General features: G+C 39.6%; 1 protein-coding gene across 5 annotated transcripts in view; it reads right to left on the bottom strand.

The window, feature by feature from the left end:
* The window catches only part of PEPD (peptidase D), a 177,981-nt gene that overhangs the window by 45,057 nt on the left and 114,775 nt on the right, over positions 1-18,149 (bottom strand). For all 5 annotated transcript variants that reach the window (XM_069793476.1, XM_069793473.1, XM_069793475.1 and 2 more), the window contains one exon: positions 10,704-10,781. In XM_069793476.1, the coding sequence (XP_069649577.1) occupies positions 10,704-10,781 (78 nt within the window). The remainder of the gene's footprint in view (positions 1-10,703; positions 10,782-18,149) is intronic.

The raw sequence follows: 18,149 nt of genomic DNA, 5'->3' as shown, positions 1-18,149 counted from the left end.
GGCTTGTCTCAACCTTTTCTCACAGAAGATGACAAGACATGCCACTAAGCTTTGCTCAGATAGGAAGAGGGTGAAAAAAACCCCAACCTATCTACATTGAATTTTGAAGGAGAGAGGATTTCATACCTGTACCTCTACAATGCCAACTACAGACTTCAGTGGCTGTAGCAAAAAATATACAAAAGTTTGAGGCGGTTGGATAAAACAAAAGAGAGCCAAACAGAAAAGCCTTCTCCAGGTGCTCGTGCCCTGCACTGCCCAGGGTTTTCTCCCACTGCAAGAGACACAGAGACACAGGCTCCCAGAAGCAGGGCAGCAGCATGATGCAGAGATGAGCAGCAGTAGGCGGGTGTGCCCCGTTCTGCCCCACTATCACAGGGAAGGTGTGCCTCTGCTCTGCTGCTCCATCCCCACTGCCCAGAAAAAATGGTTTCCTCAACCAGCAACTGTGTGCGGGAGTGTCCTCTCTCACAATGATTTGATCCAAACAGAACAACTTCAGATCCATTTATCTCACAGGATATGAAATCTCAGTCTCACTGAATTCACCAAATAAGCTGCACGTAAGAGTTGGTTCAGTAAACACCCACGTATTCTAGTACGATTTTATGTGCTATTTTCACACACAGGTTAAGGAGGAGTCCCTTGCTTACAGTATTTATCACTTGGAGAAACCTAAGACAACGGCCTTAAACTTCTGCACTAAATAAACCAGTTTCCATGATCAAATATAACCCCTCTTCCGCCCCCATGCAGTTCGCATTAATGCCTTATTAAAAATGTTTGCCAGAGCAACGAGCCAAAAAACTTTTGATTGGCATGTTCACAGCTAAATTCGCACGAGTGCCATCTCCCAGTGTTTCTACTAAGCAGAGGGATGTCTGTAATACAGAATTGCGGCATATAAATAAAGAATTGGGAACACCAAGCTAGCATTGCTGGGTTAGGAGGAGGAGGCAGCAGCAACAGAGGCTTCACAAGATGCAGAAGGTAAAGTGTCAGTACTGGCTGCTTAACACCTCTGCTAGACCCACACAGGCAATATGCCAGAGATCAGGAAAAGTCTCAGGTGAAGTTCTGACAAAAGGGTTACCTGTTTGACTTGTATTTTTGCTGAATGGGCGATTTTTTTCTGGCTTTATTATCCCAATTATTATCCATTTTTAATTGGCATATTTAATAAGCAAGAGTACTCTCTTTAGCAGAGACAATTCTTTGCTGAAAAGTCAACCTAACAGAGATGGCAGCAACCCCCAAATTTTGGCCAGTTTCCATCCGTTAGAAGCCTCCCCGTTGGAAAGGCGGTAGCTGGGGCATTCACGGCTCCGGCTGACTTGCTCAAACATGGAGCAAGGATGTCAGAGCTGCAGGGAAGAGAAGGGAGCGTGCAAGGAGAAACCTGTATTGGCAGCTGAGTACTTCCCAATCAAACTGAGGACAGCAAACCTCATTAGCTTCTCACCAGAACGTGAGATGCCAGCACAGGATAACAACAACACAGCTACATTTTAAAGTTACTAAAATTTCGCAGTTAACTGAGCCAGTCCATTTCTAGATGTCTACTGGGAAGTGGAAGGTACCTACTGGAAGTTTATTGTAGAAGCTTGATACTTCTAACACCGGCCACCATTCTTAGGTGCTAACATTTGGGCTTAAGAGCCTTAGCTTTCAGCAGCTGTTTTTGGACGCTCTGAGCTGTGTTCCCCAGCCTGGACAACCACCAGAGATCACAGGAGTAGGTGAAGCGTCAGACCTTACTTATTGATTTTTACTGTAAATACTGTCAAGTTTTCTTAGGTGTGTATGTGCGCATTCACACACACACGCGTCCATGTAAGTAAGAGGCTAACCCTTCCATTTTTTTCCATGATGAAAACTGTGCCAGTGTCCAACAGTACAGGTTCATTTAGCTTTTTTAGACATTCTATATTTGTTCTTGGGGGTGTTCAAGCAACTTCCAAATTATCCGTTCTCAAATGGAATCCACCAGACAGGAATTTCAGAGTACTCCACAGAAGATGACAACTGAATGCAAAAAAACAGACCAGACAGTTGCTAGCCTTTCCATGGGCAGGTCCAAATGTTCAAGCCAAGTGCAGAGTAATGAAGGCAGCAACTAGTATTTCAGAAAAGGAGGCTGCCCATTCCCTAGCCAAGCATGCTATTTTGCCAATAAGAACATTTGTTCCCTATTCAGAAGAAATACCTACTCTTCATGGCAGCACCTCAAGTCGAAAGTACAGTACCACAATGTACAACTGAAATCAGAAATATTCTTGCCTTAAAGACCAAGATCGGCTCAGCCTAGATGTGGAACAGTATTACACTAGAAGGACTCCTCCTGAGGCCCCGGCTCCACAAGACTTTGCCTCCACCATGGGGTAACAAGTGGTTCTCTGAACAGACACAAGAGAAGAGCCCATGCTGCCCCAAACACAGGGACTGGGAATTACATCTGGTTCGGGGGGGATACACAAAGGGTGCTTTGGAGACTAACTGTACCTTCCCTCTGAGCCATACAGTGGTTTAAAAGCCAGGCAGACTCCCTCTAAAATTGTATTTTGACCTATACAACTGAGTTCCCCACACCAAGAGCAAGGAGAAAGATTTTGCTACTGAAATCCATCCAAGATAAACAACATCCATCAAGACTATTTCTATCATACTTTTTGTGTATCTGTATTAACAAAGACCACCACAAAAAGTGGATTACACTAATGGCATTTATAAATGACCTATATTAAATCAACAGCTATTAAAAAAAATACTAGGTTTTACCCTGCTTGTTTTCTTTAAAGAGACAAACACCCTAGTCAAATCAGTCCAACAGCAGCCAAAGCAACTGTACGCTCTCAGGTTTTTTCAGACTACGCTGGGAATGCTAAGCTAAAACTATGACAGAAAATACTCATTTACAGGTGACAATTAAAAAGACATTTCACATACACTATAGAGAGCATAAAATTAAGAGGCAGACCATAACACAGTACTTATAGGAAAGCTAAAATTTGTTACAGCAAACACGCTATTAATACTTAGCGACCTCTGCTTTGGTTAAAAGGCTTACACATTTCTGACACTAGGCAACCTCATAGCCTGAATTAACCAGTAATAACAGAACACATATTCAATTAGAGCAAAATTATTGTTCATTCTAGCAACTACATTTTTATATTTTTAATCAATTTTTTCTAGATTAGCATAAAATTAATATAGTCTATAGGTACAACAAAAGGAAAAATAGCTACTCTTGATGAAAATAGTAAATATTAATCAAACCAGAGGAATCAAGCCAAAGGAATTATTTCAGAAATGGATAGCCAGTTGATTTTGCAATCAACCAGTAAGTAGTAGCAATGTAGTTCGTATTATTATTAGAAACAAAACCATAACTAACAACAAGTTGTTTCAAAACTGCAGACTGAAAGGTTAAAGCTAACCATAATTTTTGCATATTATTACAGCACCAAACTTCAAAATGCATAAAAAATGCATGAGGCCAAATGAAAATACTAGTCTCACCCACATAAAATACTTGAGCATTTACATCTGACACATTAATATCCTGGGATCTTAAAAGCAGTGCTTTCAAGAAGTAATAAATACAATATTTTGTTCCGTAGGATAAATTGTTTTAATAGCAGACAATGAAGTACTTAGAGTACTTGGAAAAGGGAGGACTTCTATTATCTGATGCAAAAAGATTGGTCAGTTCCTGCTTTTTAATGCAACATTGCCCCCACCTGGACAAATGAATTTTGGTTTATAGGTTGGCATTAGTATCGCAAAACTTGATAAAACACAGTGTAAATTCCAAAAAAGAGTTTGGAAAAGAGTCACAGCAAGCTTCTATCATCTTTTGTAGTATACTTTTTTCAAGCTCACCTAAGTCTTCTACTTGACTTATTGAAAGTCTTCTCAATATTTTCCTGAAATAAATGATAGCTACTCCGTACTCATAAAAAGTCCTTTTATATTATACACTTACTCATTCCTGCAAAACAGTGCATTTTCTACAAATAATGCTGTATAATATTAAGATAAATATGCTGATATAGTTTCAATGCAGTATGTATACTGCATATGCATATTGTGTGTATATATTAAAGATAAATGCACATAGCTTATACAGAAAATGACAAATCTTTTGATTGTAGAAAACCATGTATTATGCTTTTAGATCAAAGAAGTAAAATTAGCAAAGTAACTTCTATTTTACCTAATAGAAGGCTTAGCCTTCATGAACAAACATGAACAACTGTATCTGACCAGTTCTTGCAATAAGCAACTTTCTTTTGCAATATTCTTCACACACCTTGGAGTGACCAACAACTCCAGGAAGCCTGAAAACTGTCCTTCATCTATTTTGAGTAATTAAAAAATCAAAAGCCCTGAACACTTAGCATCTTCCTTCTCTTTTTCATCCAGAACAACCTTTCTCAACCATCTGTACTTGCAGTCAAGAAAAACTCCCTATGATGAGCAAAGCTTCTGAAACGACAAGAGGAGGAGCACTAGAAGTTAAACAGGATCTTTTCACAGCACCAGAAGTTATAATAATAAAAAAATTATTTAAAAGTACATACAAGTGCCAAATAGAAGGAAACAAACCCAAGTTTAACACAGCTTGAGTGGAATGCACATTATACTCATAAAGGCAGTGCTCCTGGAAGGCTGCTGTGCCTTTGGTCTGGCAAATACAACCTGTATCAAAACATGGGACAATCATCATCTCCTTCCAGAGAGCGCTTATTTTAGTGCCCCCTGGTGTCAATATTATTCTGATGCCTTAAATTTGCATTAGGATATCAAGGAAAGAAATAGCAACAAAAATATTCCTCAGACTTAAATTATTCTGATAAAGTCTTTTTGCAACACTAGACTGCTTTTCATACCCCCAACTCTATTTTTTGACTAAGCAAATAACAATACCTGTTAATATAGCCAAGACATATTTAAACATTTAACATAGATGCATTATGCTAAGATTGTACTTTTATGACAGGATGTGTTTGATTTTGTGACACTAACAAAACTTCCCTAGTGCTTAAAATCTTGTACCTGAATGCAATAAAACTATTTGCAGGTAAAACTTGTTTCAGTGCTATCACCAGCAGGTCGTGGAAACAGCAGTGAGCTTTTGCAGCAGGAAATGTTCTGCTTCACCAAGGATACTGTACTCTTCCCAACACTTTCACTGAAATCAGTAAGCTTAAATCTGAGACTGTCTTAAAAGAAACAGTCAAATAAAATGAAAGACATCATCTGACGATCCAACCTGCTTCCATTTAAACTTCTAAAGCTAGTTCTATTTTATAAATGATAGTCCCACTGTGAATACAAGGTTAATGCTCTCTCTCTCTCTGAGGTCTGCTGCACTTCACAAGCAGTTGATGTTGTACTCCCCTTATTTATGCTTTCACCCAATAATAAACTCTTAATAAAATTACACTCTGGCCCTCACTCCAGGGTGGACTGGTATCCCCTGCTAATTGCCCGTGCTGCACCGCGCTGCGGACCCACAGGTGGATGTACCAAAGCGTCCGTCTTCCTCGGGGTGCACGGAGCAGGCACAGCACAGCCTCGGGCTCTGCTGGCGAGGGCGCTCCGAGCGGGGACCTGCCCACGCGTGGGGAAAGGAGACCGCACCACGCATCCGGCAGACCTTTGTTAACAATGTGACTTAGGAGGATATTTCAAAATGTTAAAAACGTAGAGTGCTTCAGCAGAATAGACAATTCTTTTCAGCATTTTGTGAAGCCAGAATGGACCAACTAACCCCCCAAAATGTCATCAAGTGCTTGAAGGTCAGCAAACCTGCCAACAAAAGTTGCTTACTAAGTGCTGAATTTTTGCTGAGACACGTTTGTCACATGCCATAAAAAGACTGAGACCTGCAACTTGTGACACCTGCAGAAAACCATCTCAGGTTATAGCTGTATCTGTTTCAGTGACATCAGGGGTCAGGCTTTTTTTTCTCACATTTCTATTATTTAAGTGTGAGCCTCATCATGAAGAATCAATCTTTATTTTAAGATCATAGAAGCACTTTCTATTTGTCAAACGTTGCAGGAGCCCTGCTGATCAATTGCAATAAAACAATCAACTCCCGACGTGCAGCAATGCCAAGAATCCACAAAGGCAGGCTGCACAAACCACTAAGCTGCAAATTGAATGCAATAAACTATCATTTTCCTGAAAACCTTCTCAAAACCAAAATGTAAAGTACGCACCTCAGGTTCAGCACCTCCGATGGTTCCTACAACAAACTACCGAACTACAAAGGTGAGAAGAGACGCTTGCCTTGCCCCAGGCTTCCTCTGCTGCACCCTATCTAGTTTGATGGCCAGTGTTCTCCTTCCCCGATAGCCATGGTGTGGCTCCATGCTACTGCACTGGTAGGGCAGGGGTAGAAGACAGAAGGGAGGACCCAAGGGGATTTGCTTCCTTCATTTTTAAGAAAGCAGATGCTTTCATTTTTCAGAAGGCAGATGCTGATTTGTTGAGACCAATGCTTTTTGCAGAAACACACTGGCTTTGACTGAACTTTTCACGGATGCTATTTCCCAAGGTCAGGTCATAACTTCCAGCCGAAGCCAGAGATCAATTTGAGGAGAGCTGAAACCAAAGGTTTCCGTCTCCCATGAGGGTTTTCTAACCACTGAGCCGATCTTTTTCCCCGAGTGCAAACAAAAGCAAAATAGCTGCAAAAGGAGAGATCATGAGACACTTGCCCAGGAAGAATGAGTAATGCAGGGGACGCCATTGGATGTACTGGAGCCCCAGGTGCTCATTTGGTTTTGATTTCTTGCATAGCGGGAAGTTGGATCTCTGCTCCTTGAATTTACTTGGGTTTTGGTTTGGTTTTTTTTTTTATTCTTGATTTGCAACTTTTAATTTCATTCTACTCCCCACCAAACTTTGAAAGACTTTGGTTATCCAAACTGGATTGCGGGGGCTGGGAGGGTGGCTCAAAAATGCCTGGAAAATTTGGTTTGGTTACTTTCTGGCTCTGGCCTTGATGGCGGCCTCCTGTGTACAGGGCAGGAGACTGCAAACTACAACAAGCACTTTTGCTTATGCTTCCACTTTTCTTATTACAAAACGTAATTACAGCCTCCCTACAGAAACAGCAGGCATCTTGGCACACAATGAGTAATGCAATACCTTGGGATAATGCACTAAAACCTCAGTCTTGGGTGCAGTTTCTATCCAAGCTGTCACAGGTTTAAGATGACAGAAGAAAATCAGTATTTGTATGTTAGCCTGGCTGTAGGTCATCACTGCAGGCCCTGATTTGCAACATTCTGAGTAGAAGATTTTATGCAAAGGTAATACCAAGTGAAAGGGTAGAGTACCTAGAGTTGTGATTCACCAGGGTGGTCAGCCTACCCATTTATCTGCATGACCTTTTTGACCATGGAGATAATAGACACTTGCTTAGGAAAAGCGTTTGGTTTAGACCATATTGATCATACTATTTAAATGTTCACCACATAGATGTTACAATACATGAATTATTTATATAAAACACTGACTTGCTGTTATTGCAATATTTACTTTTAATATCATATCAGTTAAGTGCACATATCTATTGAATACCTAAACTTCCCTAAAAATATTTATTTCTATGTCAATCATAATACTTTGTGTTAGTTAGCTATTTAGTTTGTAATATTTAATAGACTGAAAACGACAGCCCTGCTTAGCAATACAGTCCGTATTAACAAGAACCGTCAGAAATTTTCTTTACAGTCCTTGCCTTGCATCTTTTGGCACAGAAACTGTACGTGTAAAAATGTGGATTACGATGCAGTATCAGTGATCTAATTCCATACCAGTTTCTTATAGAAGCAATAAATCCATTTGATGTAGATTAATTTTCAAAAAGGAACATCACAAAACCAGGCTGTTCTAAACCTGCCACAGTTTTTAAAGGAGTCAGAATAACAGTCTCAAAAATAAAAAAATTTAAAATGCAATAGTACAAGTATTTTTGCCTATGATCTCCTGTTGCTGCTACCAAATCCTTGTAACTCATATTCTTAAAAAAGCAAACAAAGCATGCACTTCAGTGTTTCAAAGAAGCAAAGCACTAGTCTTCCAAATGTATTTTTTCCTAACATTCAGGTACTTTGTTGACTTATTTACTAACACTTACTGCACTGCACTGCTTTGTACATAAAAAAACCTCAGCAGCACATTTCTGCAAAACTCTTGAATGTTAGTCATATCCGCTAAATAATGTTAAGAAAAAGACATGAAATTCTACTGAATAATTTAATAAAAATCATACCACGTACCCAATCTTCTGATTCTATTACATACAAGTATAGGAATTGTTAAATTAGATTTATACCAAAATACTGGCAGAAGCAGAAATAACCCTTAAAACACTTCTATCTCTTTTTCACCAAAAGTAAAGCCCTTTTTCCTATGTTCAGGGCTTCCTAAGATTATCCAACAGAGGGCTCCCAGTAGCTATTAAAAAGCTTAATTGAGAGCCAAATACACAAACTCTAACATATACATACAAATCAGCATACTGTCATTTTAATAACCTGTTCTGTATGCACATACACGCGCACCTATACCCACTTTAGAAATTTGTAAAAGCATACAGTAAAACCACCCAGGTAGTGCCTTGTCATAATTTGTATGCTGCTAAAGTAGGCTAGCTCAAGATTTTTTCTAAACCATTATTTTTAACTGTGGAAAATGAGTGTCTTTTTAAATTGTCTTTATACAAATGAAATTACATTTTCTTATCATTTCTTTACTCCCACTTGAGAAAAATAGTACAAAAATTACGTGGAGCAAAGTTTGGCTGCTACCTGAGTATCAACCAGTGCAAGGGGCAAGGGCAGGGACTGAAGCGCGGGCGGGTGCTTGTGCACACAGAGCACTTATTTGCTAAAGCCAATCTACACCTGACAAACTTCATCTCATCAAGACAAAGATGCAACTGGACCATTTCAGCAAGAGGATATTTCAAACTAGATTAAACCTCGCTCTCTTTGTGGAGATGGTTACAAAGTGGGGTTGCAGAACAGTAGTTTTGAAATGCGTAAATAATCGATGTACTTGGTAGGTTATGCTTTTCTGACATTCAGATATCTGAGGCTAATAAAACCCAAACTTTTTTTTAAGATTTTGCCAATACAGCAGGAAATGTGAGTTTGCAAAAAGTCTTGGTATGTGCTCTCAGGGCTCAGGAAGGACTTCAGCCATCCACTAAATGGACCTCAGAGACTGTTAAGTAAAAAGGTCCTATATATACCCTTCACCATCTACTATTCCCCTCACTATTTAAAGGCCTTAATTTTAAACACAGGACATCATAATGCATTGTGGCATTTCTTCTCTCAGTAACATATGCTGAGATTTCCTGTAGACTACATGCTTTTTTTTAAAATTTAATTGAATGCCACAGCCAATAGTATCATGTCGGTGTGTCCTGCCTGGTCAAAAAAACCTCGCAGCACATTATCTGCACAAACACAATTTGATTGTAAGTCAAAGCTATTGTCCTGCAATAAATTAATGTTAGTATTTGATGGGTTTAGTAAGCTATTCACCACAGACGAAGATAACACATAAACTATTGTACAAGAAGCTTTTAAAAAAGTTTTTACAGAATTAAAAAGAAATAATTACCTATCTGTAATTCAGTAAGTTCATTCTGCAGTGCCTACAGATGTGCCCAGAACATTAGCCAACAAGGCATAGTTTTTACTTCTGAGGTTCAATTTGTTTTCCATAATAGGTTTTGAGCTTATTTATGATAATACTAATTTGCTTTCCTCCACACCTGTACATTCAACTGTGAAAATACATACCTGCAGCCTTTTTCCACCTGCTACAAAAGTAATCTAATAGATGTCGGTGATTAACTCTTCTTTTATAAATGCAGGGTTTTGACCAAAGTCTTAGGAGGTACAGTACAAAAGTTACATTCTGCTACATTACACATCACACAATTAGGTTTGTCTTTCAATTTATAGCTATGTATTTGGTGCTTTCATTCACTCTGCTTTTATATGCAGTCATACTGCAAAGCATGTGGACATGTAATGCAAGTAGAGAAAAAATTATGGTATTTGCAACTGTATTATGGTAATGCTAAACTCTAAGCAAAACCTTTTTAGAAATTTTTGGCACAATACAGAAGTAGAAGCACCCTGCCCTAACCTGAACTAAGATGAGTTTGATCTCCTCACACATTCAAAAGTCTACTTTCAGGCCAGGGTGTCTGGGTACATGTAAGCATTTGGAAGATCTAATCCATACTGCAATTTGATGCAATTCTTTAAAAGCAGCCAACACTCTTTTAACCCTCCACCCTATCATCAGAGCCGAGGTTTGGATCTGAGGTTCAACAGCAAACTCAGGTGCCAATTTTTGCAACTGCCCTTGTACTTAGAATACAGCCATTTCTTAAACTAAATTTTAAGTACCTTTGGCACAGAAGGGTTTGAAAACAATCTCTCTTTTCCCTTTCAGCTGGAGATGAAAGTATACAGGACCTCTGCAAGAAACCTGACTAGTCTGGCATGCAACATTACATTCTATTCTAAAGATTTGGACTTTCATCATTATGCAGCCATCAATTTACTGATTAAGTCCACGAGTACACACAACGCGTGTATGGAAACAGTAGTCGTGTAACAAAAAGATCAAACAAACTCTAATCCTTTACTTACCACAAGTCTCCATCTTCAATAGTCCTATCATTTGGGGCTCCAGCATGGCCATAGTGTAAAACAGACGAGTTCTCCCCACTGATAGGTGAAAAGAAAATTCAGCACAATTAATGGAAGAAGAAACGTTAACACCCATAACATGAGAAGGAACACTGTAAACATGTGGCATTGTAAACACCCATTTATTTCAATATTAAACTGAAATTTTGCAGTCTGGGAGAACTGCCATAGGACCTGCCTTGGCATGGCCTATAATAGCATACCCTGCAGCTCGCTCAGCAGAAATGGGTACAGAGTGGGCATTTTGCTACCCTGACTACAAGATACGACCTTTCTGCAGAAGGAACTTAGCACAGTTCATATAAATACTTCCCACATCCATGACAGTGTTAAGGAAGCAATTATGCAAGAATAATCTTTCAACCTATACCCGTTTGTTTCCTTCTGGATTTTTTTTAAATTACTAAGCGGTATGTTTCCCTATGTGAGGTTAAAGATTCTGAGGCATAAAAACCAAACTTCCACTGGAGTCACATCTGACGTGTTTTGAAACACTCTAGCGACTACTGGGACTGGAAAAATTCAGCTGTCCAAGTGAACAGTTCCAGTTCACCTCTGGCACGGCTACGCGTGATGTCTGCTGGAGCGGACACACTGCACGCCGCTCGGGGAGCATTCGCAGCATACAATGTCAGCAGCAATAACAGGCATGAGAACTGTCACTCTATTCTTACCACTTATTAAAAATCACATGACAAAGGTTTTTATTCCTGGAAACCTTTCAGAATAAACTGCTGATTCACAGGAATAAAACATCTCCAGAGAAGGATGGACCCTTGTTCTGTGCTTCTGAAGCTCCACGATCCATTCAGTGACCTATATTTGTCCTTGGCATCCTCTCTTGTCTACTGATATTCCCCCAGGTCTATCAAACATCAGTTAACAGACTGGTAAAGATCTTGAGCTTTACCTATTTTTCTTTTACTATTCTCCTCAGATAGATGCTCTCTCTCTTTTTCTCTTCAAAAAGCTAGAAGAATTATATCATATCCAAAAATACACGTGTTGGGACAGGGTTACTGCAGCATCTCACTGACCCCTCCAGCTGACTTGCCAGTCTGTATCTCACCTTCCATCAAAACTGCATTGGTCATTCTGCTCAAATTTGATTATTTCAAGTTGTGATGGTGAAACAGCTTCATATCTTAAGTGAAAGGAATCTGAGGCTCAATTTCAATGAAACTTTTGTTGTATCTGGATAAATGTGCCATCTGACATAATTCTCGTATTAGACTTCTGGTATGTGCAATTACAAACACAGTAAACGTGGACTGTATCCAAAAAGAGATTACCTTCAAGATACATTAAGTACTTGTGATCAGTTAGGTATTTAATAGATCATTGGTCATTCAGATATAGCAACTCCATAAGGAATGATGATGGAGGAGAAAGTAGATGTCGCTTTCAGTTTCTGAAGGCTCTCAATCTAAAGGGCTGGATCATATTAATATTTTGAAAGCAGTAGGTTTCTATTGTTAAGTATTTTTTAGCATATAAGAATCACTATGTAATAATGCAGTGAAGGACAACGTTTCAGAATCATAGGAATGATTTTCTGATATGAAGTGTATTTCTTAAAATTATACACACTCCAAAGGGAAAAATTAAAGTTGTTAAATCAAGAGTTTGAAAACCCCACAGAATTAAGGCTGCAAAAAATTTGTTTTGTGATGCTGGTCCAATGGCTTAAGCACAGTTTTACAACCGGCTGCTAGCTGGCTGCTTTTTACTTCCTAGACACCTGACTTGGCAACCTATGCTGTTGTGCAGATAATGAAAAATGGCCCCATAAAGCTTGCACACAAGATGGAGACAGACATGAGCTTCCTTCTGAGGTGTCCTGTCTACTGGGCACTGGTAGAATAGTTCCTTCTGGCCACAATTCCAGTTTTCCATGCCAGGACGCTTTCAAACTTTGTCCTGTCTGAAAAAAAGATCTATAATAGAGCAATAGACTGCAATCAAAACAAAAGGGCCTTCTGTGCCAGCCGACCACATACAGCGGTGTCCTGGTTTCAGCTCAAATAGAGATAATTTTCTTTCTAGTAGTGTTGTGTTTTGGATTTACTATGAGAAGAATGTTGATAACACACTGATGTTTTCAGTTGTTGCTAAGTAATATTCAGACTAAGTCAAGGATTTTTCAGCTTCTCATGCCCAGGCAGCAAGAAGGCTGGAGAGGCACAAGAAGTCACGAGGGGACACAGCCAGGACAGCCGACCCAAACTGGCCAAAGGGATATTCCATACCATGTGACGCCATGCCCAGTATATAAACTGGGGGGAGTTGGCTGGGGGAGAGGGCAGCCAGGGAGCGGATCAGTGCTCGGGAACTAACTGGGCATTGGTCGGTGAGTGGTGAGCAATTGCATTATGCATCACTTGTTTTGTATATTCCAATTCTTTTATTACTATTGTTTTAATTTTTATATTATTATTATGATCATTATGATTTTCTTCCTTTCTGTCCTATTAAACTGTCATTATCTCAACCCACAAGTTTTACTTTTTTTCAATTCTCTCCCCCATCCCAGCGGGTGGAGGGGAGTGAGTGAGAGGCTGCGTGGTGCTTAGTTGCTGCCTGGGGTTGTTTAACCCCACCACAACAGGCAGGAACCATGTTTCCAGCCTCAGCCATCTTCTTTCACATGCAGGTGACAGCAGCGCAGACAGCTCCTACCTCTGCATTGGACTATCAGCCTGATGAGAGGAGGCAGCAATCATTACCTGCCTGAAGAACTGTTTCCCAGGTGGAGGGGCTATGATTTTGGGGCTGCAGCACTTGGAAACAACTGGAATGACCTTGGTGCTATGCATGACACTGTTTGTGAACCCACATGCTTGGTGTTTAAGGAAAAACACAAAAACAATAAAAAACCCCCAACACCTGGCATACACACACACACACACTCACATGCTCCACAGCAGTTTATCAGGATTTTAACTGCAGATACTATTCCTTATCTCCCTCTAAAAATGGGGATAAAGCAGAAGCAAATAGCACATGCATATATTTATGATCAACTTCTAAAAAATTATCATGAAGCTTAAGGGCATGACTCCATGCTAATGTATTTGCAGATAGCTTGTTTACTTATCACATGCTAGCACCTCAGTGTCATATACCATACCAGCTGCATAAACAAGTCATATATAGGCTTTGAACAATAGACATTGCAAATACAAAGAGGGGGATTTCTTTTGCACATTTTAAAGGTTTTAGTTTACAAAATATTTCTGTAAGGCTCAGCACCAACTGTTACAGAAGATGCATGAAAAATCTGTTTTTCAGCACCGTTAGTGAAGCGTTAAGCAGCACACAATCTTTCTTGGCATTTGAGACTCCTTATCTGTCACGCACATCTTGGCTCTGTCGCATAAATGGGATCGTACCACAGAGAGCACAGTTGGTGCTGAAGACCAGATATGCACACCATATGCATTTCAGGTTTTTTGTCTGTTTGAAGTGATTGGGGTGAGGTCTGCTCACCTGGGACTGGCTCTGGACAGGTCCCCTGGGCTGAACACCCATTAGCAACCGAGGCACAGCAGACCTGCTCCTGAAAGCTCCCCCAGCTGTTTTTCACCCAAAAGAAATCCAGCATGTGCACTCTAGGACTGGTCCCTGGCTCTGAGCAAAGCTCCACAGCTGGGGACAAGTGGGAGATCTTGCTTCAAAAACACACTACCGACCAAATGAAAACACCGATGTGGACATACCTCCAGCCCATTGCTGCCAAGAGGTGCAAGTCCAATCCTCCTCACAGAAAGCATCTTTACCACCATCTCGAGATGAAGGCAGGAAAGATGCTTTGGGAGCAGTGCTACAGAAGTGATATTGTACCCAACAAGGTAAATGCTACAGCTAGCCAGAAATTGTTCATAATGATTCAGTTAGACTTTCAAGGCGGCTTCAAAACAATTTAAACAAAACCCCCAGCCACTGGCAAAGCAAATGAGCCTTCCTGTAGAAACTATTTCTTTTCTTCCCAAGGAACAACAGTTGAAAGGTCTGGCATTAGATCACCAAAGTCAGGGTTTAAAATGAAGCTCTGTGGGGAGGCACGGATCACTGGCAGCTCTGCTGCCTTCCTGGAGGTCAGCACCTCTGAAAACCACCACACATGGGGATGCCAGTGTCTGCCTTCAGGCAACAAACCTGAAAAATTCTCCAAGAGATTTCTGTGTATCTATTTTTATTACTTTAATAATTTGCCTCTAACTGGTGCCAAAGATGCGTTTGTTACAAAAAAGAATTGCGTGAAGCAGCGGAAAAGCTGCAAATTAACACCACTGAGAATGCAAACAGTAGGAAGAGATTCAGATTACTAGGAAAGGACAAAAAGTCCCCAAAATACATTTTAAATCAGAAAACACCCTGAAAACAAATGATTAGAAGAAGGAGAAAGAGGAAGAATGTCAGCAGTATTTTAAGAACAGGACTAAGCTGAGCATTAAGCATTACAAAAAGTGCAGCTATTAGCTCTACATTAAGAACATCTAAAGAAAACCCAACAGACCATTAACTAAAACAGCAAACTATTTCCATCATGATTTAAATAATAACGTCATTCCAGAAGGAAGCACTATCAGCCTTCTCTCCACTTTTTCATCTAAGAGATGAAATCATAGAAAGTTGTACTGAAAAGAAAGAAAGAAAACCAGATTCAATAAGTATTCTAATCTTACCCAAAAAGCTTTACTTATGGTGATCCTCAGATAGAGGAAGGCATTTTACTGCACTATGTTACTCTTAATTACTGGTATCATCTGCTGAGAGCTGTTATCTGCCTGGAGACATCTGTCAAGAAGATCTGAACTTAAGTCTAAGATGCTGCAGTATCAGGTAGTAGCTGACCACGGCTTCTGCGGTGGTTGCAGAGATACAGATGCCTCCACCTCACCTAGCTCCAGGTGGAAACTCTGCACCTGGTTACCAGTTGATGCCATCCATTGTAGGGTCACCAGGACGCACTGCGCGTGTAACTTAACCTTTGTTTTCCCTTTTGTAAAAATAGTTGCTTGGTACACTAAGACACTGCAATGAATAATTCATTAGCATTTGAACACTACTTGGAAGTCAACACTTTGTAGATTAGTACTAAATATATCCAAGTACGTTTATCAAATACTACCATTCTCATTTAATTGCACTTACGTGACGTCTGTTTGCGCTTCAAGCCACTTAAAAGTTGACAGTGTTTGAAAGCATCGCCAGCTACAGAACTAACCTCACTATGTGATGACCTGTAATACTAGTACATGTGTGTTATTACTCTCAACTGATGGGACAGTGAATACCTGCAAGTGAATACATAAAGCATATTTGGTCACACCAAATATTCATTTAACATCTCTCGAAGAGTGTAACACTGGACAGGGACAGCAACAAATGCATGCACTCAGTGTGTGGCCAGTCATTTATTTCTGTACTTAAATATGTATTGATTACTCTTGATTTCCAGCTTAGTGAGCATCTTTTCTAAAATCTGAATAACAAGCTTGGTTTTTTATTTAAAAGCATGATTGTCTTCTATGGAAATTATCAGGCCTGTAATCTAAAAAGGAAAGATCCTGTCAAAATATCACAGTTTTAAGTGTCAGGAAAACAACAAAAATCGGCATGAATAGAATAAACCACAACTATTCAAAATCCTAATTGCAAAAGCTATTTTTAATCATAAATGTAATTAAGTGTAATATTTACAATGCATGACATTTTCATGGTAATAAAAATGCCTATTATTTTTGCCATTATTATGTTAATTGAATTAATCAGATAGATCTACTTACATTCATTTTATTAGGACCTAGCTTAAAACTGTTAATATTATTCATTCTTACTTTACCACTTATAGTCAGAATATAGCAATTTACGGACAAAGGCCTTTGTATTCTATCTTATATAATTATTATTTTTTTTAAATCAAGTTTGTCTGCACTTTTATAGTGGTAGGATACAATGCCAGCTCCCAACTACAACAGTGAGTCATGATTATCGTTAGGATCTTGCATTTCAAGGGCAGCCCTTCTCCATGTATGAAATCCTCCAGCAATTCAGAGGCAGCTCAAACACTGCTCCCATGCCCTGCTAAGCCCCTCCAGTATGGTGGGATGGGACACCCAGGAAGCTTCTGTCATCACCCACTTCTGAACTACTGCTGAGGTTTTCTTCCTCCGGGGTTCCCTGAGCCATGTAACACAAGCCCTGGGTTTTTCAGTCCTGTGGAGAGTTTAGTCTGTCCCCATGGGGTCACAAGGACCCACTACACAAGCATACGGTAAGACATTTCTATAGGTTCAGCGAAGCCATTGATGTTCTCCAGCACCCAAACCAGATCCTGCAGCACGGGTTCTGATTTACTGTAAGTGAACGTGAAGTCTGTATGGCTGTGAAAAACCATGCACAGAGACAACTTCATTTTACCATCACAGCCTGTGACAATACCATAGAGATGGAGTCTCATTTCAATGGGATGCTAATTCTCAAGTTATATGATGGTACTTAAAGCAGGAAACTTTTCAGACAATTTAAATGCACAATTTGCCATAAAACTGCTCATGCTCCTACTGCAATTTTGCATATAAATTGGAAAATTGAATTTACAAATAAGCAATTGAGTAAACAGCAGAAAGAAGCGAAGATGCTCATTGTCCTTATTATCTCCAAAGCAATATAACATTATTGTCATTAACGTAAAAATTATTTTTACTAAGTGTATGTGACTTCAGTGTAGGGCAAATGTTTGTGAGTAGCAGATGATCTACAAGTAGAACATATATACCAACATATATGCCTCATCTAACTGTCATATATCTCTGATCAGATTAATTCCACTGACTAAATAAGATTAATCTCTCCACAAAGCACACAGCTGTCCTTCAACACGTATGCTACACTATTCTCTTGAAATTCTGCAAATTAAAAATGCACATTTCTACAACTGCAGGGAGAACTTTTATAATACTTTCCCAAATACAATACCTTCAACACTAGCTGTTCAGCAAGAAAAAGAGAGCAAAAAATTTCCAAATTCCAAGAAGATTAGTTTAATCACATCCTAACCTTTGAGGCAAAGAATTTTGACAATGATATGAAATACTTAAGGTGTATTTCAAAGAGAGTATTTTTGAGCAACAGAGAATAACTCTAAAGGCCTGCTCCACAACGCTATTTAATAAAAAAGCCAATTGCAGCACAGATGTGAGCATAAACATGATCCTGGCAGTAGCAGCAGTCATTGGGGAATCTCTTGAGTGTAGCAGAAACTGTAATGGAGTTATTTCTTTAAGACACAGCGCTAGGCACCTTTCTTTGGCTTCTCCAGAGGAAACAGTTCAAAACTCTGGTGGCACTCGCAAACACATCACGTGTCTAAAAGGAACA

The sequence above is a fragment of the Haliaeetus albicilla genome, chromosome 10, assembly GCF_947461875.1.
Source record: "Haliaeetus albicilla chromosome 10, bHalAlb1.1, whole genome shotgun sequence".
NCBI classification, from domain to species: domain Eukaryota; kingdom Metazoa; phylum Chordata; class Aves; order Accipitriformes; family Accipitridae; genus Haliaeetus; species Haliaeetus albicilla.
Note: the sequence above shows the minus strand (reverse complement) of the source record. Positions and strands in the feature narration are given on the sequence as shown.